This window comes from Ctenopharyngodon idella, chromosome 5 (genome assembly GCF_019924925.1).
Source record: "Ctenopharyngodon idella isolate HZGC_01 chromosome 5, HZGC01, whole genome shotgun sequence".
Lineage (NCBI taxonomy): Eukaryota > Metazoa > Chordata > Actinopteri > Cypriniformes > Xenocyprididae > Ctenopharyngodon > Ctenopharyngodon idella.
The window spans coordinates 33,152,830-33,179,869 of record NC_067224.1 but is presented as its reverse complement, the minus strand read 5'-3'; the positions used below and the strand labels follow the sequence as shown (position 1 = coordinate 33,179,869).

The 27,040-nt window shown below is 37.6% G+C and overlaps 3 protein-coding genes across 4 annotated transcripts; 1 reads left to right on the top strand and 2 right to left on the bottom strand.

The window, feature by feature from the left end:
- Positions 1–7,493: 7,493 nt before the first annotated feature.
- foxd1 (forkhead box D1) lies at positions 7,494–9,566 on the bottom strand. The gene has a single exon (XM_051893959.1). It carries the CDS (start codon positions 9,056–9,058, stop codon positions 8,009–8,011), a length of 1,050 nt encoding a protein of 349 aa, XP_051749919.1. The 5' UTR covers positions 9,059–9,566; the 3' UTR covers positions 7,494–8,008.
- A 3,760-nt stretch (positions 9,567–13,326) lies between these two features.
- btf3 (basic transcription factor 3) lies at positions 13,327–18,361 on the top strand. 2 transcript variants are annotated; one of them, XM_051893961.1, is made up of 6 exons: positions 13,327–13,424; positions 14,208–14,276; positions 14,392–14,505; positions 14,614–14,815; positions 16,286–16,342; positions 17,981–18,361. In XM_051893961.1, the coding sequence occupies exons 2-6, from the start codon at positions 14,208–14,210 to the stop codon at positions 18,025–18,027; spliced, it is 489 nt and encodes a 162-aa protein (XP_051749921.1). In that variant the 5' UTR covers positions 13,327–13,424; the 3' UTR covers positions 18,028–18,361. The 2 variants fall into 2 exon arrangements, with proteins under 2 accessions (XP_051749921.1, XP_051749922.1); XM_051893962.1 differs by having other exon boundaries at positions 13,354–13,487.
- A 190-nt stretch (positions 18,362–18,551) lies between these two features.
- On the bottom strand, positions 18,552–22,680 carry ankra2 (ankyrin repeat, family A (RFXANK-like), 2). The gene is made up of 9 exons (XM_051893960.1): positions 22,561–22,680; positions 21,576–21,955; positions 21,317–21,475; positions 20,935–21,000; positions 20,284–20,381; positions 19,848–19,973; positions 19,482–19,548; positions 19,323–19,403; positions 18,552–19,167 (listed from the first exon to the last, which is right to left on the bottom strand). The coding sequence occupies exons 2-9, from the start codon at positions 21,826–21,828 to the stop codon at positions 19,112–19,114; spliced, it is 906 nt and encodes a 301-aa protein (XP_051749920.1). The 5' UTR covers positions 21,829–21,955; positions 22,561–22,680; the 3' UTR covers positions 18,552–19,111.
- Positions 22,681–27,040: the final 4,360 nt, after the last annotated feature.

Genomic DNA, 27,040 nt, shown 5'->3' with positions numbered 1-27,040 from the left:
ACAAAAATCACTTTTAAGAGTCAGATTACGTTAGTTCCTTAAGCAAACAGATGCCCATATTCAGTTACAGTGACTTTGCTATAGAAATGGACTTTATGACTCAATGTTTAGCATAGGCTATTAAAGGCCAAAGCCTTTAGCCAGAGAAAGAGAGAAAGAGAGTAGTCGTGAGCCTCTGGTTAACGTCCAGCACAGTGCGCGGTGTAGATTACCTATGGGTGTCACTGTGATGAATGGCCCGGCGTAGCGTGCTAAAATGTTTATGCTCCAGTGGCGTTATTGCGTGTAACTGGCGTCCACAATCAGGCTGTTTGGGGAAATACGATTGAGTCAGTCATTATAGGAGACATAAAAGGTAGGGAAGTGTGTCTGCAGCTAGATTTTTCATATGAACGGGGGAAAAAAACAGTAGAATGTACATATAAAAACACATACTCATTCAGAAAGTAGCCTACAACGTGCACTGTTAAGTGAGAATGTTTTATTGCACCTTCTGTGGCATATATGTAATCATTAAAAAAACTTAAAATTATGCTTTCAAACAATATTAAGTAATTATTTACTCATTTACTCATTACTCATTTAAGGAAATAAAGACTAATTAGGTGTGCAAAATCAAAGCTGATGTCATAATAGTTGTGCTTATGCAATATTGTAGCATTGGGCCATTTTGCTTTTCCAGCTTGATCATGTGTGTTGTGACTGACTCTCTTCCAGGTGTTTTAAACCCATCACCTCTGGTATTTCCCAGCAGAAGTTGCAATTCTCTAAATTTCAAATGAAAGGCTACTATGTGGTCTAGGGTTAAAGGGTTAGTTCACCCAAAAATGAAAATTCTGTCACTATTTACTCACCCTCATTTCGTTCCACACCCGTAAGACCTTCGTTCATCTTCAGAACACAAAATAAGATATTTTAGATTAAATCCGAGATGTATATGACTTGTCCATAGACAGCAATTTAATCACCACTTTCAAGGTCCAGAAAGGTACTAAAGACATTGTTAAAAAAGTCGATGCAAAAACAAAACAAAAATAACGACTTTATTCAACAATATCTTCTCTTCTGTGTCATTCTCCTATGCTGTTTACATTCAGCACTTCCAGGTTCTATTCTACGTCAGAACGCTGACACATTATTGGCCGGCTCCGGCATCAGCATCACACGAATGCGTCGTACTGCTCATGTGATCAGCGTCAGCCAATACCGAGCCAGCGTTCTTATGTAGAACCTGGAAGCGCTGGACGTAAACAGCATAGGAGAATAAATCTCCTGTGCTGAGAATATATGTGTATATATACAAAAATATGTGACCCTGGACCACAAAATAGGGGTCAATTTTTGAAATTGAAATTTATACATCATCTAGCTGAAATGTATGGTTTGTTAGGATAGGACAAGATTTGTCTGAGAAACAACTATTTAAAAATCTGGAATCTGAGGGTGCAAAAAAATCAAAATATTGAGAAAATCACCTTTAAAGTTGTCCAAATGAAGTCCTTAGCAATGCATATCCACTCACAAAAATATTTTTTTTAATATATTTACGGTAGGAAATTTACAAAATATCTACTTAATATCCTAATAATTTTTGGCATAAAAGAAAATTCAATAATTTTGACCCATACAATGTATTGTTGGCTATTGCTACAAATATACCTGTGCGACTTATGACTGGTTTTGTGGTCCAAGGTCACATATCTTAATTTGTGTTCTGAAGATGAACAAAGGTCTTACGGATGTGGAACGACATGAGGGTGAGTAAATAATGACAGAATTATCATTTTTGGGTGAACTAACCCTTTAAGGTGAGGATTTGATAGTTTTTCAATTATATTCTTAAGCATCATCATTTGAAAAAAATATGTGAGCATAAAAATAGTACTGAGCAAAGCAACTGGATTTATTTTCATAACCTCTCCACAGGAATCCCTTCAATGCAATGACAACAGGCAGCAGGGCAGATAGGAAGATGGGATTGTGCAAATGGGCAGCGTTTTAAAGTAAGTACAGAAAATAGAGAAAGGAGACAACGATGAAACAGAAATAGAAGCAGAAAAGGGATAAAGAGATAAAGCAGAATTGACAAAAGACAGAAAGAAAGAGAAGGAGAAAAGAGAAAGCATGAAAGGAAGAGAGAAGTAATTGACTGAAGTTGGGTGGCAGAGAGACTAGTGTGTTAGTGGGCTCTCTAACTCTCTCTAATTGGAGCTGTATTCAGACCTGCCTTTAGTTCTCAAACTTGCTAATGGAGCGTAAAACTCACACACACATACACACAAACACACTGTTCGTCTCTATACAGCTACAGAGGATAAGTGTTGCTGGGCTACAATGTGAATAGATCAGAAAGGGATTCAACACCTCCCATGGAGGACATTCACTGCCTTATTACATCTCTCCTCGTAATACCTCTCTTGCTTATTCACACACACACACACACACACACACACAATGGATTCTAAAAAGTTACATTAGTAGAGGATGTAATCAAAGTGGGACATGGGGAGAATTTGTGTGTGTGTGTGTGTGTGTGTGTGCAACTATCAGCTGAATGTTGCTTTTAATATGGAACAAACTTGTAAAACTTATTTGCAAAGCTTATTTTCTATATATTTATTTTTTACCATATTTTAACATGTAATTCTAGAGCATTTTTATGATTTTAACAGTTAATCATGTTATTGTTTATCATGGTTTGCCCTGTACTTCTAAACTTAAACAGATCACACTGTAAAAACGTTTGTCAGGTAACCTAAATGCTCCATGTGGTAACATTTAAATTAAATATATAATTGATATGATTCAGTCAAATTGACTGAAATTTGTTACACCAAAAGTTTGTTGTGGGTCAGATCTCCTTAAGGTAACTTCACAGTTTTACTAGGCTAAATGGGGGGGGAAAGAAAAAAAAAACCCTAAACTAATTAGTCTTAGTTTTGAGATTGTTTATATTTGTATCATGGCTTTGATACTGTACGATTAAACTGATGTTATTGCACCAAAATCTCACACAAATATCAGAAAGAAAAAAAAATTAGTTTACTTATACTGTGGATATTATGGTTAGCATAGACTGTAATGTTGCAAAGTGTGCTTTACGGCTCTAGCCCTGATCTCTTAAACCTTGCTTGATAAACTTCTAACTCGGGATCTTGGGTCAAACTCAGCATTGCCACATGACCCTAAACACTTGACAACAAAGAAGAACATTTCCAGGACTTTGATTGTTTCCAGTTTTGCAAACTGCAGTTTGTTTAGGTTTCGTAAACTCCAGCCTCTTGGTGTGGTTTACTGGTCCTGCTCACTCACTTTTCTGTTCTTTATATTTAAATTGGTTTAGAATTGTGGATGTAACAACATAAATTATGACCACCAGTGTTTGTGTATTGTTCTTTGGTCTGATGCTGACCACAAAGACATTCACTCACTGTGTAGTCCACTCAATCTTCAAATTCATGCCTTTTTTCTTGTTATGCTTTGTCGCTTGTCGAAAGAACAATAACATTGGTAACAGTATTAAAAATCTTATATGATTTTATATTTATTTGGACGCTTTAAACACTTTGTCTTCATGAGCTCCGTATCGGTGCCTTTTTCGTGATTCGTTTCAAGTTCTGCATCGTGAAGCAATTGTTATATAAATTTACAGCACATATGGCAAAATACGCTGATTTGCATAATTTCATGAGCAAGCAAACAACAGCAAAATATAATAATAATATTTAATATTACTTTAGTAGTAGGCCTAGTGTCGTTGATATTATTTGTTCTTTTACTGAAATGTGTGTATATTTGATTTTACTATATAGCCTATTATTTAAGCTGTGTAGAATTGGTCTCCTGTTTTTTATTATTTTACACAGCACATGCGTTTGAGACCATACTGTTTTTTTTGTTTTGTTTTTATTGCACAGAAAGTGCAGTGGGGATCAGGCATAGTCAAATTAATGCAATTATTAGATTACGACAACAATAGTAGCCTATACTTGACTTTGGTAGAAAAACGCCATTTCAAAAGATGACATTAGATTTGTTATTAAAACATATAAATAAAAATTGAATTATGTGAGCACAGCTCTCATTGTGTTATGCACGAAAAGTTGTTATGTGATGATCATTGTTAACAGCGATTTAAATAAATTCTTTACATAATTATTTGTATAATGATCTGCTTATAAACTATGTTGTTGATATTATGATAGGTTTAATAAAATTATTAAAAATGAAAATATAGATTGTGGGCTGATTTCAAAGCTTTCTATATAGGCTATATATGATAAATCTGTTACGAAATTGAATTTGTACACAGACGCTGTCCGTGTAGAATATTTACCTGATCATATTTGATTTATATGTGGTCAAAAAACAAACAAACAAACAAACAAACAAAAACAGCATGTATAGCCACATAATCTGCTACTGTATACATGTTATGCGTGTTCGGTTACTGTGGCCAATCACGTATAAACCGTCCTATAGACTTTTTTTTGTAATAGATTTCTTTTTTCTTTTTCTTTTTTATTTCTTTATTTCTTTTTTTGTGAATTTGTCTGTGTGTTACTGATTCCTGAATAGCTTTATCGTCGAGGACAAATGAAGACAGGTGGAATTAAGAGAAGAGGTGCCTCTATCTCGCCCTCCTCCATCGCTCATGTCGGGTGTTGTGTTGTGCAAGAGGCGCCTCGCGGAGGCTGAAGGTCAGTGATAATTATTTTAAATATTATACAACAGCTACCAACTCTTGGAATTAATTAGCTTATTTGAATTGGTGTCTTAAAGCCTGAATTTTCTATTGGCCGGGCGAGCTCTGCTTGGAATAGCATCCCTTTAGCTCATCCGCTAACATTCTGCCCACATCCAACACAAGGACGCTCGCATAGTAACCATCTATAATGCATGAACCTGGCAAGATTAAAACACTATAGTAGAGTTTAGCACGCGAACAGTCCTTGACTTTGCACGCAGCTAAAGAATGTGTGATGCGCAATATATATATTTTTTGGGGGGGGGCTGCATTTTGGATCTCTCCAAAGCAGCCCAAAAAATATAGTGGGGGAATAATGAGCGTTCATTTAATAAAAATGAACGCTCTGTATCCGTATCTGTTTATGCGTGTACATTTGCTTTAGGCCTTTAATAATTTTTAATGTGGAATATTTAACCCAATATAGACAATTATATTGATTTAGAATATGCCTTTTCAATTAGGCTATTTCATCTATGACACAAGTTGTCTGCTTGTAAAATTCATTAAACAAATAAATAAAGGTTTGGGTAAAAGAGAGAGAGAGAGAGAGAGAGAGAGAGAGAGAGAGCGTAGGCCTATTTACCTCTATCACGTTCATCCCCAGCCAATAGTAGCATGGTTACATCATAGTGGCACTACACTATTTGTGTGCACGTAAGCGTGCGCGCGTCTCCTGCTCCATTGGCCTACTGAACTATATGTCTCTGTTTCCTCTGCGTGCACTCTAGATAGGCTACTCCAGATTTCCATTAGCGTCACAAAAAAACGCACACAAATACAGTTTAGAAATAAGTCATTTGATTTGATTTTATTTATGACCGTGGCTCATTTTAACCCGCGTTCGTGGTGCGCTTTGATTGCCTAAAATATTTTTCAACTGGGTTGGTCTCAAACATTTTCTATTGTGGTCTTAATTGTCGTCCCTTTGAAGAAGTTTATCTATAATTATAGACCATTATCCCGTAGTAAGCATCCCAACAGCAGTTAATTATGATGGCTGTGGCATTTGCTGAAGTTCAGCGAACTAGCCTCGGCATCTCCATACACACATGCACGCCCTCTGTGAAACTGACCGATTTCTTTTACTATCACTGACCCACTGTGTAAATGGAATACTGGTCCTTACAAATGACAGCAGATAACAAAAAGAAAAAGTGTTAGAACAGTGTACTCCCATGGACAGGGCCAGCTGGATCAGATCACGCCGATTATCATCGACCTAAGGGCAGGGAAACATCACGTTTCTCACCCCAGTGACACTGTGCTGTCGCTGAGTAGTAATTACGGAGATAAATGTGGGAAACAGCATATAGCGATATAGGCTATGTAGATCATGAGGAACCGACATGGCCGCTTCTGTTGTCTGCGAGAAGTGAATAAAACAAGAATGTTGGAAATACGGTATGAGAAAAATCACATTATCGTCTTAAAAATAGGCCCTACATAAGCCTACCTTTGAATGTATCGCATTTATCGAGTAGAGTAGGCCTATGCAGATTTAGCCTAGTTGATACAGTTTAGCTAATACGAATATTCACACTAACGTAAAGAACATCACCTCAAAGGTAGTCTGAATGAAAAACGTACAACCCTCATAATTTTAGTGTCATTTTAGAACCTCATTATGAGGCGTTTCGTTTTATATCAGGTATAAATATTTATTTAGACTGCTAATATTTTTATATTTTAGTTTTAAGTCTACATTTTAGGCCTATCTGGGTTGTTTCATAATTTAGCCTTTCCTCAAAACACGATGTCAAAATTACTTCTAATAACGTGTCATCTTTTAATCAAGCACATCACTCTCTTGACCTTCAAAGCACGTCAAATTTACAGTGTAAATAGGCAACATGAACATTGATTTCATCGAAAAATAGCAACAAAAACGTATAGTGTCGGAGCACTGAAACAGTTTGTATTCTGAAAAGGAAAAAAAAAAAAAAAAAGGTGACCACAACCATTCTGTCAGAGGCCTCAGTTGAACTGGACAGCCAGACTACCATTTTTTTGTTTTTTTTTTTTCCCAAAATGCATCCTGGAACAGTAATCCTGGAGTAAAAGTCTTCTCCTGACCATGTTTATCTCGTCATATGGCTGAGACAAAATATGCTGCTTGTCATTTCAAAATCGTTAAGATAACCTTTACATTAAGGTTCAACTGGTTCTCCACTATCTCGCTTCTGTGTGTATGTGTGTGTGTGTGTGTGTGTGTGTAGGTTTCGCTTAGTTGTTTTTCCTCTAGCAATGCATGACGCCATCAAATGCTGCACCAGCAAAAAACTGCAATCGTTGACCTTCATATATATATATATATATATATATATATATATATATATATATATATATATATATATATATATATATAAAGCCTCTTCTTTATATATAAAATATATTATTATTAGTAGTAGTAGTAGCAATGATATTATATAAATATTATTTTTATTATGCTGTTAATTTTGTCATCATTGACCTTCTTGTTTTTTATGTATTTGTTTGTTTATTTATTAGGCTACTATATTCCTTAAATAAATGGCTTTTTTGCAGTGGTTAGTTGTTAGTTAATTGTTAGAAGTGGCTGTGCATTTTTATTTATTAATCCTGTGCTTGTTGTATGTATTTTCAGGGATACTTAAAAGGATCAAGACAATGTGAACACCTGGTTTCAGAGGCAGGATGTAAGAGTGATATCTTATTAGCACATTAAAGCTATTGAGACTATCAATGAGGTAATTTCCACTCCAACTTATTTTGCAAAACAATATTTATTATCAATGAAAAACACCGTGTAAAAAATAGCACACTCCGAATATACAGTACCAAAGAATGTACATTGTTTATTAGGCTACTGAGAAGTACACGTTGTATAAAAATGCTCGATTTTCACCCTTGTGAATTTTCATTACAAAGTACAAATAATAAAATCAATTTGCCAAACTAGAAAACATCTGTGTTTTCACACAAAATATATCATTGTAGACATCTGACAATTTATTTTATAGCCTGTTAAAAATGTTGTCCTGAGACGCCCTATGTAGTGATTACCACAATCACACTGACAACGAAAAAGTTCGTGGGGGCGAAAATTAGATTGAACTAAAATGTTAACATAAATATATATTTTATATTTCACAGCTTGAATATAGGCACGAACGTGTTAATGTTCACCATTCAGCTGTGTGAAACAAAACAATACAAAAATAATCCTACCTTAAGCACAGGAGTGTATCGCTTTAAAATGTGACGTTTAGTTTAAAAAAATTAACAGCCGCTAGTGCCAGTCACAATCCGGTTCGCGTAGGTTTCGTGTAAAGACGTCGGTCCGTGCAAGACTCCCGGTAGTTGGTTTGGGGAGTGCTGAGACGCGAGGGTCGGCGGCAGCACCGGGACCACCGGGGAAGTCCGTGAGGCACAATGCGAGTGCGTAGGGCTTAAAGAGCTCCCGATAATGCTGTCTATAGAGAAGGGTGAACGGTGAACCGGGGACTTAGCCGCAGTCTGTAAGGGGGAGGAAAGCCCGGGGCTAAGAGGAGGATAGAAGCGGGAACGGGTGAGCTCAGCTGTGGTTGGCATGAGGGAAGGCGCTGGGATGAGAGTTCCGGTGTGAGGATGCCGAGACGGGGGCGGCGGCTGCTGCTGCTGCTGCTGCTGGTGCTGCTGAAAAGCGAGGAGCGCGGAATGTGCATGATAAGACTGAAGCTGCAGACCGTATCCACAACCGTAAGGTCCGTAGCCGTACGCAGCGGCCGCGGGGAGAAAGCCTCCGTGCTCGCGAAGAAGTTCAGGTGCCTGCTGGCGCTTAAAGCGTTTCCGGCGGCGTAGAAAGCTCCCGTTATCAAACATGTCGGCGGACTCTGGGTCAAGTGTCCAGTAGTTGCCTTTACCGGGGTTCCCAGGCTCCCGTGGTATCTTGACGAAGCAGTCGTTTAAGGACAGGTTGTGCCGGATAGAGTTCTGCCAAGCTGGGAACTTTTCCCGGTAGTACGGAAATCTGTTACTGATGAAGTCACAGATCTCGCTGAGCGTCAGGCGCTTCTTGGGACTCTGGAGGATTGCCATGGTGATGAGTGCGATGTAGGAGTATGGGGGCTTCACCAGGGTGTTTTTACTTGCTGGTTTGTAGGGGTCCCGTGCGGCGGAGGCATCCACACAAGGCGGCGAACCGCTGAGCAGGATCTCGTCGTGCATCTGAGCCACCTCATCCACGTAGGAGCGCGTGTGGCCGTCACCATCATCTCCCTCCCCAACCACGTCGATGTCGGTCTCCTCCGAGAGCACAGACGCATCCGACATCTCGGAGCTCAAAGTCATGGCGCTCTCGGGTCCCTGATGGGCAACGGCGGAAAGCGCTGGGCGTGCTGCGTGTTACCTGCGCTCTCGAATCGAGAGAACTCATAAGACGCGCCGAGCAGATGCGGTGAGGACGTGCCAGTGTGTCACCAGTGCCATAGGCTTTTAATGGATTACTGTCGGCACAGAATCAAGAGGTCGCCCAGATCCCCACATCCACACGCTTATTCTGTCTGGGGAGACCCTCCTAAAGGCCAGACCAGGATTCCAAAGAGGGCGGACCTTTCCTTGCGCTTTATACCAGCTCGCTGATCACATGACAACAAAGCGTCAGCGCTGCTATTGAACAGACAAAAAATATCAGTCTTTGAAAATAATCTAAAGAACGGTGAGGTTCTATCTTTAGCGGTCATCGCCGCTTATTCCACTGGTTTGGTGGGATTTTTCTGGGTGAAATGCTACTGTCTTCTTTAATAGCCTATAATGACTCGAAGATGTAAGAAGCTCAGCGAACTAAGCACATCGTTATGGTAGGACCCTCCCTGCTATTGTTGTATTTCTCCATAAATGAAACCCATAATAAATGTTGTTGTTTTTTTTTTACTATATCTGTTCAGGTGCTGAGCATGACGTTTAATGTGGACATTATGGAACTGTAGATGATTTCAGAAATGCTTCAAAACATTCACTCGGTTCCATGTCTGCCTCACTACGCATCGCAGTTTGCGTGACACGGGAGTGCACTAGATCATCCGCGAGCCATTGGTAATGGAAAAAAGTCAGCTGTTAACTCGCATCAGTCACGCGGATCACGAAAGAGCATTCTAGCTTGCGAAAAAGCAGGGCACATGCGCATGTGCCCTATCCCGAGAGGCCAGCATTGTCATATTCATAATTAATTTTAGCAATTGGTATCTGGTCGGGCAAGAGCCCCCTATTTCCCCCTATTTTTAAAATGTTAAATGAGTAGGTTATTTGTGAGTATAGCCTAGAATATCGACGCTTCTGAAATGTCACGATTTTACACATCAAGGGAAAAAAGAAGCCTTGTTGTGCCCTTTAACAGTGACACAGTGCTTCCATAAGGATATGCGTTCAACGTGAAAACAGGCCTAAATCGAAACAAGAGCCCAATAGGCTACATGACAATAATTAAAGCATTAAAAAGTTAATGAAAAAGGTTAATGCTGCTTGAAAATACAAAACCAAAAGTAGAGTAGCCTATCCACGGCTCATCATAATTAAATAGGCTATAATCAGGATTAAAATTCAATTATGACTCGCGGAATAAAATAATTCCTTTGTAAAATAAAAAAAATTTTGTAATTTTTTTTTTGTAAATTCAGCTGAATAGTGTTTAAGTTATTTCCCCTTTCAAGGAGAGTGTCTGTTTTTTTTTTGTTTTCTTTCCCATGTTTGTTTTTACAGTGAGCCTATGAAGCCGAATGCTATTACTCTCGATAGCTGAATATTAAATAGGCCTAGAAAGTCTATCAAGTGTGAAGCCTATTTGTTGTGGTTAACAAAGCACTTACACACACTGCATTAAAATATTTAATATTTAGGCGTATTGTTTTGCACCATTTTCATTCATTTGTTAATTATTTGTTTTAATATCCTAAACAATTATCAAATATAACAGATGTATACACTCACGTCATAGTATCTTCACTCCATTGTTATTATTATTATTACTGTAATAATAATAATAATTATCATCATAAACGGTTTTAGTAATAATTTAGTTTACTAATAATTTAGTAGGGCTAAAAAAAACAAAACAATACTCGGTTACGAAGCTCGCTCTGTCAATTAAAAAAAAAAAGAAGAAGAAAAAAGAAAAGAAAGAAAAACAGAAAAATTTTATATAAAGTTGGCTACTAAAACAACTTGTGGTTAGGAGTGATGAAAACACTTGTCCAAAAGGACACACAACGCTGACCCATAGAAACTCGTGTACCCGACATAAAATGAAGGTCTTTTCAAACTCCTCAAAATGAATTATCTTTTCCTTCTTTATTACAGTTTCATGTTGGTTCTGGAGGATGCAGTGGGTATAAGGGGTATTTTTGTATGATTGCAAAAACATCTGGTCCGGTTTGATGGCCGTTTTATGGTAACTCATGTGGTCAGGCTTGTGTATTTAACATATATTTACTTCAGCCAGCAGTTATTAAGGGCAGTGAGAGCGCCATCTCGCGGCAGTTCAGATCATACTGGAGTTATATATCCTTCTATCTGTTTTGTTTATCTAAATTTTAGCTAAGCGTTTCTGTTTTGGTTCCACAGGATTATTATTTTACAAATACTTAAAAAAAATATATTATTTTGCAAGCAAGTCTGGATTGCTAAAAACAAATAAAATTAATTTAAAGTGAATTCGTTTTATAACTCAATATTTGTATAGCCTATTTATAATTAAATAGCTACATTCAACTTTAAAATCATTTTCATAATCAAAGCTTCTCTAACAAAAACATCAGTCTTTAATTATTAGCGTTGGTCCATTTTTTTTCACAAGTTTGGCTGGATGTAGAAAAGAAAAGAAAAAGTAGGCTATTGATGTTAGGGACTGAACCTGCTATATAACGATGCTACCATAATCGTGATTGTTTGTAGCTATAGCTAGCCTATAGGCTAATATAGATTTAACAGTTAGCTAAACGTTAATCGTGCTGCAAAATGGCGAGGAAAGATTAATTATAGTAGCCTATAGAAAAGCATGTTCTTTGTGGGTTAAGTCAAAAGGCAGTCGTAAGCTGCTTAAACTATTTAGTGAAACCAAAACGATAGTGGGAGTATTGACTTTCAACTCTGACACAAAAAGATGCTGTTTAGCTAGGCTACATCAGAGACAAAGGCAGTAAATTTTGCCTACCAACCTTATAGCTGCTTCATCGCTGCTGCATATTTCGGCATGATTTCAAAGAAGCCACACAAATGAAATTTTGCAGATCGGTCAGAAAGCGTAGTAAACTTTCAGCAGGACATTATAGGCTATTAACCCTAAACTAATTGTTTAAATTCACTGGGTTCGAAAAAAAAAAAAAAATAGGCTAAATTCTTTTTTCTTTTTTTTTTTTTTAATATAGCCATTATTTAAAAAATAACACTTTATCATAGGCTAAGTGTTGGATAGCAGGCCTATTTGTTTGGAAAGAGCACAATTCCAGATCAGGGCATCACAATAACTGGCAGTGATGTTCCTATTGGCTGTGGCTTAATTATTCTGCGCGTGCGAGTGAATGAAATAGAGTTTTGAGAACCGGGGCGCCGTGAGCTGGGTCAGGGCTTGTATGTGTGGTTAAACCACATCTAAAGTGTTTCTAAAGTCCCGGAGGGGTGAGCAGGCGCTTTCCGTGCCACAGGGTAGGCTACCATGAAAGCGCTTCCTTGCCACGGTTGCTCTGGGTGACAAGTCCCATGAATATAATAAGAATGGAACCTAACATCTGCAGGGATTCATGTGCTCTACAATTAATTTCACTTGCACGGCATAAAACATAAAGTTATAACGTGTGGGCATGTGAGCATTTCAAAAGTTCTTGAAAAATTCTATAAAGTGGTTATCTGACTGCCTATTATATAATCTATCGAGTAGCCTAAAAGAGGGAAAATCATTTATTTCGAAATAGGCTATTGTCGAACGCTTAGTTATTTTTTACAGTTTATTTTCTAGAAAAACAAATTATTTTCTGGAAACAGCTCAGCGATTCTACCTCGTGCCTAACACGAGTAATTTATTCTCTGAGGATTTCATGTGCAAATCCAGATTTCATAATTTAATGCAACGTGAACTTATTTCTTCTAAGTTCACATTTTTATACATTTATTTATTTAACTTTTTTTTCATACATTTTTTGTTTGTTTATTGTTTGTTATATGCAGCAGAATACAATTTGTGTAGGCTAAATACTGTTCAATAGGCTATAAATACACTTTAATGGACGTTTTCCCACAAAGCAGTGCCATTTTAAATGGGCTAGGCTATTGTTATTAATGCTTATAAAACTGCTTATTGATTTGAAATTGCATATTGATCTGAGGCAAAGTCAACATATATAACTCGACAAAGTTATTGAACATGAATCCCACCGTATTTTAGGGGCAGGATTTCAATACCAAGTGTTCACGTAAAGAACATATTGAGACGATATTGTGTTTAAACTCACTTTTAACTTATTACATTACATAAATATCCCACAAAAGAGAGCCGACAATGCTGACCGAACTCTATTCTTGGCCCAGAGTGCAGGGCAGGCAGGCAGGCAGGCAGGCATGGTTTCTGGATCCAGCCCACTGTGTCGCATTTCAGCCCTGTCGTCACTTCCGTCTTCCTCTCTCGCTTCCATCTTGCTCTCCGCGTGTGTTTGCTGCTAGCGTGCAGGTCAGTGAGGAGCTCTAAAATACTCTATTTCCTGCACAACCACTCCTGGTTCCGAGGCTCAAGGTAAATAAGTACCTTATTTACCAAAAGCGGCTGCTGTTTTGTAAGAATCACCAGCGGAAAGATGCCTGAATTGGTTCGGGTGAGATTCGGCCCTGCCGGAGGAGACCCAGGCCTGCCTGAGAGCGCGTGATAATAGCACTGCTGCTAGCGCACTGGAAACAAACTCAACGAGTCTCCGCACGCGACAGATTTATCTAATGTGTTTTAAATCTATATTTACAGACAGAATGCTGATATCGTCTTTATTTGTTACGACTTTTCCGTAGTTCGTCTAATAAATTGGCTAACGGTTTTTCTTTGTGGATTAAGAACATCTGTTTATTCAGAGTTTTGTATTTAAGACTTTGAAGCGCTGCAAAGTAGCATCGGTCTTGGAGAGTTATTGTGCGGGTGTAACAACTACCTGACTTTTACTGCTTTAGTTAAGTGGTCGCTCTTGCTCAACAGGCCTGACAGCCAGCTCAGATCTTTTGCTCTTTACTAGCCGCTGCTCCTCCAATAAAATACTCGTGTTCTGACTTGTTCAACGTGTTTGAAAATAAGCAAGAACTTAATTTGGACGTTTTAGTAATGGCTGCGTGAGTGTGTGTGTTGAAGTTTTGCAGGCTAAAGAGAAGTTTGTCCGCTGAATGTGTCATTCAGACCGCACCCCTGAAACTCATTTTTGCTGTAACTTCATTCCGCACTCCACAATATCATTGACACCCTTCTGTCTTACAGATGAAAGAAACGATAATGAACCAGGAGAAATTAGCCAAGTTGCAGGCACAAGTCCGCATCGGTGGAAAGGTAAGTGCTGATAAACAAACATTGAAACCTGGTTAATGTATATTTACTGCATAAATATCAGACCAAATAAGAGTATTTCCTCACATATTGATGGTGTTGTGTTTTGTTTTGATAGGGCACCGCTCGCAGAAAGAAGAAGGTGGTCCACAGAACGGCTACTGCTGATGACAAAAAGCTCCAGTTCTCCTTAAAGAAATTGGGAGTAAATAACATCTCTGGCATTGAGGAGGTAAGGTTTGGCTCAACTGAATACATGTCCACATTTACCCATGAAATTTGAAATCTTTCTATGTACACAAATGCTTTGATCTTTCAACTTGGTCTTGCTACTTTGCAGGTGAACATGTTCACAAACCAGGGCACGGTGATCCACTTCAACAATCCCAAAGTGCAGGCCTCACTGGCAGCCAATACCTTCACCATCACAGGCCACGCCGAGACCAAGCAGCTGACAGAGATGCTGCCCTCTATCCTCAACCAGTTGGGCGCTGACAGCCTGACCAGTCTGCGCAGACTTGCGGAGGCCCTGCCCAAACAAGGTGTGTTCAGGTCTCTAAATGGGTCAGATTGCACGAGTTAGAGGCAGTGTGTCACATTTCATTGTTTCTTTCATTTTATGCAGCTAGCAGCATAGTGAACTACTAACTAACCCCACAAAGTAGTGTGTGTTGCTAACAGGTGTAAGTGCATTTTTGGGGGAGGGGTGTGTCATTTCTGCTGGTCTTTTCCTAGAGAGTGTACTTTAAAATAGACTTTTAGTTGGTTATTTAAGCCTTGACTGAGTGTCTAAAACAGGAATACCCTTAATAACTTTTAATAACAGTTAATAACCATACCTATTTTGTCAGCCCGAACACATTTGACCTAAAATATTTAGTGTCTCTGAAGATTTTAAGCTAACGTTTCAATTTAACATGGTCACATATTATCAGTTCTTTGATGTTGGTTAAAGGGTTAGTTCACCCAAAAATGAAAAAAATTGTAATTTACTCACCCTCATGTCATCCAAACCTATAAGACTTTTCTTCATCTTCGGAACTCAAATGATGAGACTTTCTTTTTCTTTATTGACAGCCCACACAATTACCAATTTGATGCTTCAAAAAGTTCATAAAGAGATCGTAAAACTAATCCATATGAATTGAGCATTTTAGAGACACGATCGTAACACGAAAATGAACCTCATTGGTTCTCCCACGTCAAGGAAGCATGCTTGAGCTTTTTTCTACAACTAATGTGTTGATGAATGTTTGTGAATAAAAGCTTAAATTAAATTTGTATTATTTAAAGTGATTGAGTCCCTTCAAAAAAATATGGACTAAACCACTCTATTCAAATGGATTAGTTTTATGATCCCCTTATGAACTTTTTGAAGAACTAAATTGGTAATTGCGTGGGCTGTCAATAAAAAGAAATGAAATCTGAAAAGTTTCTTAGAATATATTCATTTGTGTTCCAAAGATGAACGAAAGTCTTATGGGTTTGGAACAACATGAGGGTGAGTAAATGATGACAATTTCCATTTTTGGGTGAACTATCCCTTTAGTGGTCAATTCACATGCAGGTAAACCAATGTCATCTTTTGTTAGTTTTTTTTTTTTTGGTATTTAATTTTCTTATTTTTTTTTTTTAATTTTCATTAACTCAAACCCCAGTTTGGACAACCGTGATGTAAAGGAAGACTAAAATACTCATTATTCTATTAAATGCAAAAGTGGATATTTTTGAGCTTTTTGAACCCTCTCTCTTTAAAGTTTGGGCTAATGTATGTCTGAAGGCTTAATTCTGTTGATTAGAAGTGATATTTCTTGCTCTGTTAGGGCTTGTGGTTAATCTGAGCTGATGGATCCTATAATATATGCATGTTTATCCATGCTGTTAAGGAAATATATTTTGTAGTCTCTTTTGACAGTATTATAATTGACTGTAAATGCTCTAATCTCCAACTAACATTGTGTATTATTCATAATGGGGAACATTATTTTACCTTTTTCTCCCTTTTGTTTCAGCTGGTGATGGAAAGGCACCGGTAGCTGGTGGAGAGGAAGATGATGACGAAGTTCCAGGTCAGTATGTTGCTCTGGACCTTTTTTCCCCCTTCCCTAATCAGTTTTAATCATATCTTAAGTTGCAACACGCGTTAACCATAAGATTATTTCGCTTACATTTCCTATTATTCCTTGAGTATTTTATATGCCTCCTAGCTTGAACTCCACAATCATTACCATATGTGTTTCTGTGCGTGTGGTAATGTAAGCATAGCACGCTTGCTTACGTTAGAGCAGCGTAGTTGCTTGTGTTGTGCAAATGTCCAAAAAAGGAGGGTTTCAGCAGGTTGTCTAGGCTGTTACATTGTCAACATATACAAGTGTTTAAAATCTCCTCTATTGTTTATGAGCACTGAAAGCTCGGTTTGCTTTTCTTTTTAAAGAGGGGGGGCGAACACATACGGTTGCCATTACAATTCCCCAGTTCTCCTTCCTGAGCAAACTCCAGTTAGTAACTCAAGTCTTGCACATGTACAGTATGATTACATCTCCGACACTGCAAAATTAGCTCACCCGTGCGATGACAAAAAGGGTTAACAGCTTGTGCCATTCTGCCCATTACTGAGATTCAACCTTTTCTGTCCCCTCTGAAAACAATCAAAGTTCAGCCTTCTGTTAGTGATTCCCACTCTGACGCCCTGGAGCAGAAAAGTTGATATTCCATTTATCAGATTTCATCTCCTAAAAGGCAACCTGCTTTGATCCTCTGCGGTTTCATTTTTACAGCTGTGGACTTCAGTCTCCTAGTGCTCGTTTGTTCTCTATGGAAATCACTTACACACGCGAGCTCACACAAGTGAAAGGCACAGAAATTGCTTTTTCAGATCATGTCTATAAACACTCAGTGTTTCATAAAGATGAGATTTAGGTTACGTTTACATGAGTGTACTAATAAAAAAGTTTTTCCTTTGCCTTTTTCGTGTACAGATGATAACATTGTCAAAACGATTCCGCGAAAACAATTAAAAACGCTGCACTATGCTGCCAGACCAGTAGTTGGCGATGTCACTTTGTAAAGGAAAACTATGCGTCTATATACGCATGTGCATGACATCACCCGTTTTCACAAATTTGTGTTTTTGTAGATTATACAGAGACAATAACGGTATTGTTTTCAAAATGTGCACTCTGAAACCCGTTTTAAAAAGTTTAAATTTCCAGGCCCCCAAAATGCTGCTGTCATGTAAATGAACGCATAAAAGTTTTCTGTTTTTAGTTGAAAATGGTGTTGTGTAAACGGCTCCTTAAGGCTGATTTATACTTCTGCGTCAGACCTATGTCGTAGCCTCTATGCCATAGGCTACTTAAATGTTTTCATTTATACTTCTGTGTTGTTGTCTGCGTCTGTCCCTGACAGAATCAAGGCAAAGGTTTAAGAAGCAGCTTGTTGTGTACATTGTTGAAGCAGCAGCGATGGCAGCAAACACAGCTACTTTTGTTGCATCTTGAGTTGTTAAATAGGCTATGTGTGCTACACACAGCGGTGTAGGTTTGACGCAGAAGTATAAATCAGCCTTTAGTCATCACTCACATTGATTAAATGTTTCTTCATAAATCCTGTATTTCCTACAAGTGTTAAGTCTTTGTAACCCCTTTGAGTTGCCTACATGTAGATCTGATATTGTTTTAATGAATCCACGTTTTCTCTCTTTGCAGATCTCGTGGAGAATTTCGATGAGGCTTCAAAGAATGAGGCAAATTAACGTCATGGGAAGGAAAGGCGTTTGAAATCTCTGGTCTCAGCGGAGACTTGTGGGACTTTTTTCCACCCCCTTTTCTTTTATAAATATATTGCATCCCTGAATCTCCTATATCTTTTTTGTGCACTGCTGTGGCCCTCATGTGTCCAAGCTGAGAGTGTGAGATTGATTGAACCACACAAGTTCATACACAGTTTTATGAGTATGTGTGTTTGCCTGTGCGGTCCAAGAGGCATCTTTGCCTCCACCTTCCCTGTTACTGAGGCTCACTCATTTTGAGCTTGTCTGAATCAACATCTGGAAATAAACATTTGCTATTGACAAAAAGCTTATTAAATACTGTTGTTTTGTTGTTTAATTGGGGATGAGGTCACTCCATGCTGTAAACAAACACAATTATGATTCCTTAGAGATTAGTACAATTTTTTTTTTTTTTTTTTTACAAAAACTCATGTTAGAAATGCAGTGCATTTCTAGAGTAAAACACTTTAAATTACTTGTTTTTCAGACATAACTCAGATGCATCCTTTAGTGTAAGTAAAGGTTTATTTACAGTTTTGTAGAACAAAATTTGCCATAAAAAGAGGGCAATCCAAAGAGTAAAACCTGAACAAAATCTTGCTGGGTGCAACAGCAAAACAAGTGACAGTTGAATTAGTACTTGGAAAAACTCGCTGTAAATTGATTTTGCACCATGTTCTTTTCCACTCCATTGATTCTCAAGTACCCGATTTAGATTTACTACTTTTTATGAACCATTCATAATACCTGTCAAGTTTAATGTGAAACGGCATCCTTTTGCATTAAATGGCAAGTTAAATAGCTTTTCAAGTACACATCACAAATAGGCAAAGATCAGTGACCTAAAACACACCACATTAACTAAACAAAACCACACACACACACACACACACATATATATTAGTAAATTCAAAACTCAAGTTCTGATGTCAGCAGTTGTGATGTTTGTTGATCTGTACATTAGTATGTTCATTTAATGGTGGATTCAAAAATGACAATTCACTTCATCAGATTTTAAACACTTGTAACACTCAAATATTCACTCCAGTTCTTGTATTTGCTGTGGTTATTCTTTGATACCTTGCAGAAGCCTCAGAAGATGAGCCTCTAAAACCTGTTGGACTGGGAAACAACAATGTGAAGAATTACAATTACATGCAAGTTAAGACAGTAAGACCCACACAAAACAGGTACAAGTTTAATGATCTCAGCTTCATAAAATAGTCATATCTTAAAGTTTGATGGTATTTAACACCGATGGTAATCTTGTCAGTTACCATTTCTATGGCCCATCGCCACAGCCATGTCCATAGCGTTGAACCCAGAGTCTGATTCCATGGTTGGGTCAGCTCCACTCTCTGTCCAGTGATTAGAAGTAATGTTCAATACACTATGCATTGCAGTGAAATTAAGTAATTTTAAAGTAAGCCTTTTACCTAAGAGGATTTCCACACAGCGAACATGATTACCATGCACTGCATAGAGTAGCGGAGCACCACCATTCTGAAAAATACATAAGTGCTAATCAATTCTTGCTTAAACATTGATTTTGGCAATTACACCTCACAGTTCAAGTAATAGCAAGAAGTATATTCACACCATATAACAATACTATGAAAAACTCTGACTATTTGTCACTTACTATCTGACCCCCACCCAACAAACCCGTCACATCCATTTTCATTGCTGTTGAACTACCAGCATATCTGGCAAAGTACTATACCATACTATAGACACCGACACATGATTGGCATTTACAGAACTTATAGATGTCTTCAGAAATAAAAAATGTGACCACATACCCAATCATACTCATTGACGTCAACTCCACAGTCGATAAGCATTCTGACAATATCTGTGTACCCTTTACTGCAGGCCAGTGACAGTGCACTCTCTCTCCCTTTGGCTAAGAGATGAGGATCTGCACCCTGAAAGCAAAGGACTGTGAGTATCTATCTAGAGATTCAGCCAATCAATTTGACTTCTACTTTGTGTACTGAGTCTTTTAGCTAAAATTTTAAAAGAATGAAAGAGGGGAGACAGAATAAAGAATAACAAAGCTCCCGGAACAGAGAGCCCACAAAGCAAAGATGGCAGCATGCACCAGACGAGCATTTGCCACTGACATAAATAGGAATGCTAACTGATTGCTTTGTGCAGGTATATTTGGACAATTTGATCTCAGTGATCAGTTAAACAACTTTGAAGTAGTGAAAGTGTACAGTATGTTGCACTCACACTCTGTAACAGAAACTCCACCACAGCAATCTGTCCATGAGCTGCTGCCCACATCAGTGGGGTGAATCCCTCCTCATCCTGCAGATTTATCACAGACTCTAATTTAAAAAGAAAAAGGAAGGTAAGTGTCAACTCCTCATTTATCACAATGTTAGACATAATTGACCAAAGAGATAATAATTACAAGTAAATAAATACTTTTATTCAGCAAGGACATGTTGATTTGAACAAAAGTGACAATAAAAACATTTATAATGTTGCAAAAGATTTTTATTCCAAATAAATGCTGTATCTATATTAAATATTAAGCAGCACAACTATTTTCAACACCGATAATAATAATAAATGTTTCAGCATTTTATAATGATTTCTATAGGATCATGTGACACTGAAGACTGGAGTAATGGCTGCTAAAATTGCTGCTTTGCCATCACAGGAATAAATTACATGTTAAAATATATTAAAATAGAAACAATTATTTAACATTGACATTGTAATAATTTCACAATATTACTGTTTTACTATTTTTGATCAAATCTTGGTGAGCGTAATAAACTTTCAAAAACATTTACGACTCCAAACTTTTGAACAGTAGTGTATTTAAGATCAAACTGCACTTTTGCTTCACATCAAGTTTACAAACAAACTTGCCTTGTTCTATTCGACTTGCTAGGAACACCATCTCTCCTTGTGCTGCCAATTGATGTATAGACAGTGCTAGAAAAGAGAAAAAAAAGTTGAAGATGAAGTTACAGTGACGGTTTTAGTGGTCAGGGGTGTCCAGTCCTGGTCCTGGAGGGCCAACGTCCTGCAGAGTTTACCTCCAACTTGTCCCAATATACCTGCCTGGAAGATCCTAGTAATCCTGAAGACCTTGATTGCCTCGGTTCAGGGGTGTTTAATTGGAGTTGGAGCCAAACTCTGCAAGAGAGTGGCCCTCCTGAAGCAGGATTGGACACCACTGGAGTACACTGACAAATATCAGTGGACAGTTTTGCCAAATGAAATGAGAATGAGAAATCAGAAGCCTTACAGTGAACAAGCAACGGTGTGGATGAGACCTCGTTCCCACGGTGTTTGTTGGTGAGTGTGGTGGACTGCTTTATTGGAGAGAAGTGTTTGGTGGTCGATGGCGTGTACACATGCCTAACCTGAATACCAGGTGAGGGAGATGTTTGGATATTACACTCTGCTGTAGAGAGAGAAAAAACAGAAACAAGACATCTTAAAGATTTTCCCGACAACTATATTCATCGAAAAGGTGGTCATTTTCCTCCATGCATTTGCTTTACCTTTAAATAACACAGAGGCCACCTCCAAATCAGAGTTCACCTGGTCCTGGATGTTTTTACTGTCTTCCTCGTTCAGCGACTTAACGAAGCGTGAGCATACGTTCATGTCAAAGCGATTGGGTAAAATAAACTTTATGCCCATGGCGTTCTGTGAGTTGGCATCCTCCACTGAGCCAATGCTGACCGAAGGCTCTACCTTGATGCCCGCCACTTCTGGTAATGGGCACAAACCTTCCATCTCCTCCGATGCCATTGTCCGCACAGGATCTGTTATATTCCACAGAAGCTACAAATGATCTTGAGCTTGTTCCATAAATAAAATCAAACCCTTTTAGTAAGTGGATGATGTTTGGCTCCCATGCAAAATAAAGCTTTTGTACCTGGGATATTTAGAGAGAGATTTACATTAATGGAAATATGTGAACGGTCAATTATAACTCATATGGCCACATTGTAAACATAACTTAAAGGGCTACCGTGTTGGTGACATTTGTGCCTCAGTTTGAGTCTATAACAGCAATACTGATGAATCATCAAGATTATTATGATGGTATTATTATAACAGATTTAATTGTGGAATTTTAACCACGCACGTTTGAAAAAGTCCTTTAATCCTGGCCAAAAATACATAATGACACATGCCCGACAAATGAACGTGCTAAATGTCAGTGTGACCAAAACAAGGTTAGCCAACCAGCTAACTACCTTTATAGATTATACTCTGTTAATCAGTGAAGAGGAAGTGAAACCTTTACTGTACAAATCCAGCATGTGCATTTCATCAGTTAAAACACAAACAAAATACGAGAGCACACCGGGTTAGTTCATTGTGCAGCATAGCTTGATTTCTAATGCAGGATTAACGGGCTAAGGCTACTGTCGTATTATTTCAGCATTAAATATAACAACTGTACACGTCTATGGAACATTTTATCGCAAATGTAAACCTTCGTTTATATTACATAATGTAATCATAAATACCTACCGAGTTTATTAATATCGTATGTTTTGAAATGACGGGTTGTTCTTGAGGCTGGTTGTAAATAAAGTTTTTTCGAACGCCGAGAGGGTGGAGTCAAGTGTGTTCATCAACATGTGGATGTTTAAATGCATTAATATTGTAAATACATTGTACCCATGGTAACCGTATCTGTCACTAAGTTTCCTTAACTATCGCTTTACAATATTTCACACAATAAATATTTAAATAGTTTATTATTTTTAATTTCACCCATATCGTAGCCTAACAGTATAATAATAGTACCTAATAGTAGACCGACACGGGGTCAGTTTGACAAGACAAGAGAAAAGAGCTGTAATGATTTTATTATCATACACTCCCATCACCTTTTTGAGCTCACAGTGGCATGTGACTGTGAGCAACATGCCAACCAAAATTATTTTCAGGAAAGAAAGTAAACCATTTTATCAAGATTATTGCCTAGCAATCATTGTATTGCAGATTATTTGACCTGCCTTACCTAAAGTAGCCATTATAATATAATTTATAGGTTAAAGGCATTTGAAAAGTAGTAAGAAATAAAACATGAGGGGTGACTGAAAGTTTCCAATGTGACCTTTATATAAAAAAGTTCAAGAAACACCTGGTACAGTTACTGTAACAAAATTGTCCTACTTCCAAAACGTAAAGGTTATTTACTGTCATCATGACAAAAATATGTGCTATAGTTTACCCATTTTCAAATATTTTATTTGTTTGTTTGTTTGGATTACATGCGTGTTAACATATAGCGATGTGTTTGGAGTCTAAAGCAAATCTTGCATCTTTGGTGATGTTTTTGAGTATGTGTGCTCGTGAGCTCTTGTCATTTGTTTATTACAAACTATTTGTGTAATTTTGGAATTAGTGGTCACTGGATATGTAATCCTCTATCAAAGCCATTCTCAGAACCAAGCGGAGCAATGCCTAAATATTTATGTAAAATCTGGTCCAAACAACTGAGTGAAAAGGAAACAAAGTAGACTAGAGTCTGGCCCACTGCAAACCACTGAATATCCGGATAATAACATTTCCATTCTCTGCTTGGGTACAGCTGAAATGTTCAGTGTAATTTGAACAGAGAGCTGCATTTCTCACTGTAGTATGTGGGATGTTACTGATGGAAATTGTGATTGGAAAACATTTATTTTTTGTGTGATGCATGTTTTATTTTTCATAAATGCTGTGTTTTTATTTAGTCAGATTATTACTTTGAGTCTTCCTGCATTAGGAAAACATTTTAACTTTTATCTTCACTAACCATGAACTGTGCTTTTGAAGTTTATGGCATTTTTCACTTCCCATTCTGCTATTGACTGGCTCTGCAATCATGCATTTATAAGGCTTGTAGTTTTTCCTTGCACAATGCTAATCAGATTAGGGATATATTCAATATTTCTACATAACCTGTCAAAGTTCTGCTTTAGCAGGCTCTAAGCCCCATTCACTTTTGTGTCCTTAGCCTACTTGCTCTCTAGTGTTTGTACAGACCCCTGTCTAAATGAAGGAATATAGGGCAGTGGTTGAAACAGACACTATTACCACCCTTCAACCTAAATCTTTAGCTAAACACGGCACACGAAGAAATGCTTTTGAAGTCAAACAATCACGTGTTCTTTGTCAAAACACTTTATAGAAAGTAAATTATATCAAGGATTTGTTTTTTTTTTGTTTTGTTTTTTTAATTGTATAAAATGTCCTTTCTATTTTCTGTCTTTTATCATCCTGGATGTAATGTTTAATGTTTCTCGCAGACAACTTTGGGTCACATTTGAGAGAGCAGCGCCCCTCTTTGGTAGTAGGTAGTATGGTCACACCCAGATACCCTTTGTAAAATTGGAAATATTCGTGTTGTTGCTAGGCCGATTGTTTTGTACATTGTAATGGACTTTCTTAGCCGAAGCTTTAAGATAATATACAAGTACATTGCAACAATTTCAACAGCTCTGCTCGAACTCTGTGCAGAGAGCTTTTCTGGAAAGGCTGATCTGAGGGATCTAATTCAGCTGCTAGCGGTTCTTGCTTGACTTTGACCCCTCGTGTTTTATGGCTTTAACTCTTTGTTTGTTTTGAGTTGACTGTGAGACTAATTCACACACATGCCTCCAAAGCTCCTAAGTGGAGATTTCCTAACTCCGTGATTAGGGACTTTGCGGGATGAGGCAGCATTTTAAGCTCTTGTTTAGGACTTAGCCAGCTTATGCTCCACTAAGCTTTTTTTCTGGCGCTACAAGGCCTGCTTCAGTCAAAATTAAGTTTCAGCCCAATCCTTATACTGAAACATAGTTTTAATATTATCAATTATATTCATAAAGGCCCCTTTCAGTTACTGAACCACACTCTAATTGATTGTTGGTTTACTGCCTTGAGAAAGACAAGGGCAAGTGCAGAGATGCACTTGCCCTATGAAAATGCCAAGGCAATATGCTTTATATATTACAGCTTGTTTAAAAAAAAAGCATTCCAGAGCATAATTATACACATTTGACCTGTTTCTGTAATTACCAAGAACAAAATAATAATGCTGATTGAGCCAATGGATTACAAATTCTTAGGTATTAATGACCTTGGACAAATACGAAAGGGTGAAGTTGCATTGTTTGAGTTACAGTACTTAACAGAATAATCAAAACTCTGTTTTGTGTGCAAGGTTGGATTAGATGTGATTTGAAGAAATGGATTAATCCGAGTAAAAAATAAAAATAAAAGTTTATGTGTGTCTGTTCCAACACAAACACACATAATGCAGTATTTCTTGTAAACCTTCCCTGAACAATTGAGGAGATTAATAAGTTTAAAAATTCAGCTATATATGCACTGACAAAATAAATGGAGGTTTGGTGGTTTAAAATAGTGGTTTGAAAATATGCAAAAACTTTGTAGGTGAGCTGCTTAGGATAGCTGATTAACAAGGTAGAGTGTCATGACCAGGATGAAAAAGCAAAAAGTGTATTGTAAATGTAAGCCACTTGCAATTATATATAAATATACTGCGACATAATCAGCTTTTGATGTTTCTGGTGTCTTTTTTTTCTTCATTTTTTGGTTTCAATATATAAATCATTAAATATCAACATGTGAAAATGGTTTTAATCTTGATGGTAACACCATGCACTGCATGTGAGCACCTGAAATTTGGATTTATACATAGTTCAGTCATGAAACTCTAGATGGCGCAGGCTGATGGGTCCTTAATGCAAGCTGATGATAATTACAGCATTAACTACTTGGCACAAGCTGATTGGTCCATGTCACTTCTGCAGCCAATAAGCTGTTACTCACACATTTAAATGGCTGGTTACATTCACTATAGCAGTTTGCAGCACGCTTCAGAGTTCCTCTAAAACCCTCCACCTGTATAGATCTGCTATGAGTTATTGATATATGCTATTTGTGCAGCAGTGCTATGTCTTACTCGCAACAGCTTTTTGGCGTATGTATTGGCAGTAGCAAGTTCCTGTACTAGCTCTGCAGCAGCAGCAATAAACATCAACAGCAGCAATTTAGCAGCAGCGTAGCAGATCTATTCCGCCAAGACCAAATACATTAACATTGTCATATCCATTACCATGCTAAAAATCTTCAGAGAGTTGTCATGATTTAAATTATTATTGGATTTATCTATCAAAGTTTTTACTTTAATAACGTAGCCAGGCCTATGAAAGCCCATTTCCGACACATAAGATAAAATTCTTTGCTTTGGTAAATCATAATTTTGATAAATTCAAGTCAAATTTATGAGATGCTAAGTACAAGATAAAAAGTCATATTTATGGCATTAATAAAATTATAATTATGAGATAATTTGTTGGACACCAAAAATGGCATCATATACTAAAATTACTGTATAAATTAATCAAATAATACAAAAAATAATGTTAGCAAATGTGTGAGAAGTGATAGTGTTACGTATTCAACAAGCAAAAGTGATTGCTTCAGATATGACATTTCATGTGTCATAATAGAAAATTATCTCCTATTATCATTGAGATTTCTTCTTTTTGCAATTCTCCAGTGACTTCTGATGGAGTTTGGTAGTTGAAAAGTTTCACGGAGGCTTTGTGAAGTGTAGCTTTGTAAATGTGAGCAGCTCACTGCTGTGCCAGTGGAGGGCTCAGGCCAGCCAGAGCGAGAGATCGTTACCTGACTGGAAGGCCACTGGGAGTGCAGTTGTGGTTACATGGAACGAGAAGTATCTTGTGTTCCCAGAGATGCTGTTTTTGCTTTGATGGACACCTGGGTCAAATTTGGACATTAGAACACTTTCAGACACACATCTATAGCAAACATCACCCAAAGATTACAATAGAGACATTGTTGATTTATTTTACAATATAATGCTAAGAAAAAGGTTTGGTTGTGCACTTGCCAGTTTGTCCTGAATATTATCATTATTTTGTTTTTTACCATAGCAAATTGTCATTTTGTCTCATATTGTCAACTGTAAATAATTAGATGATAGAGC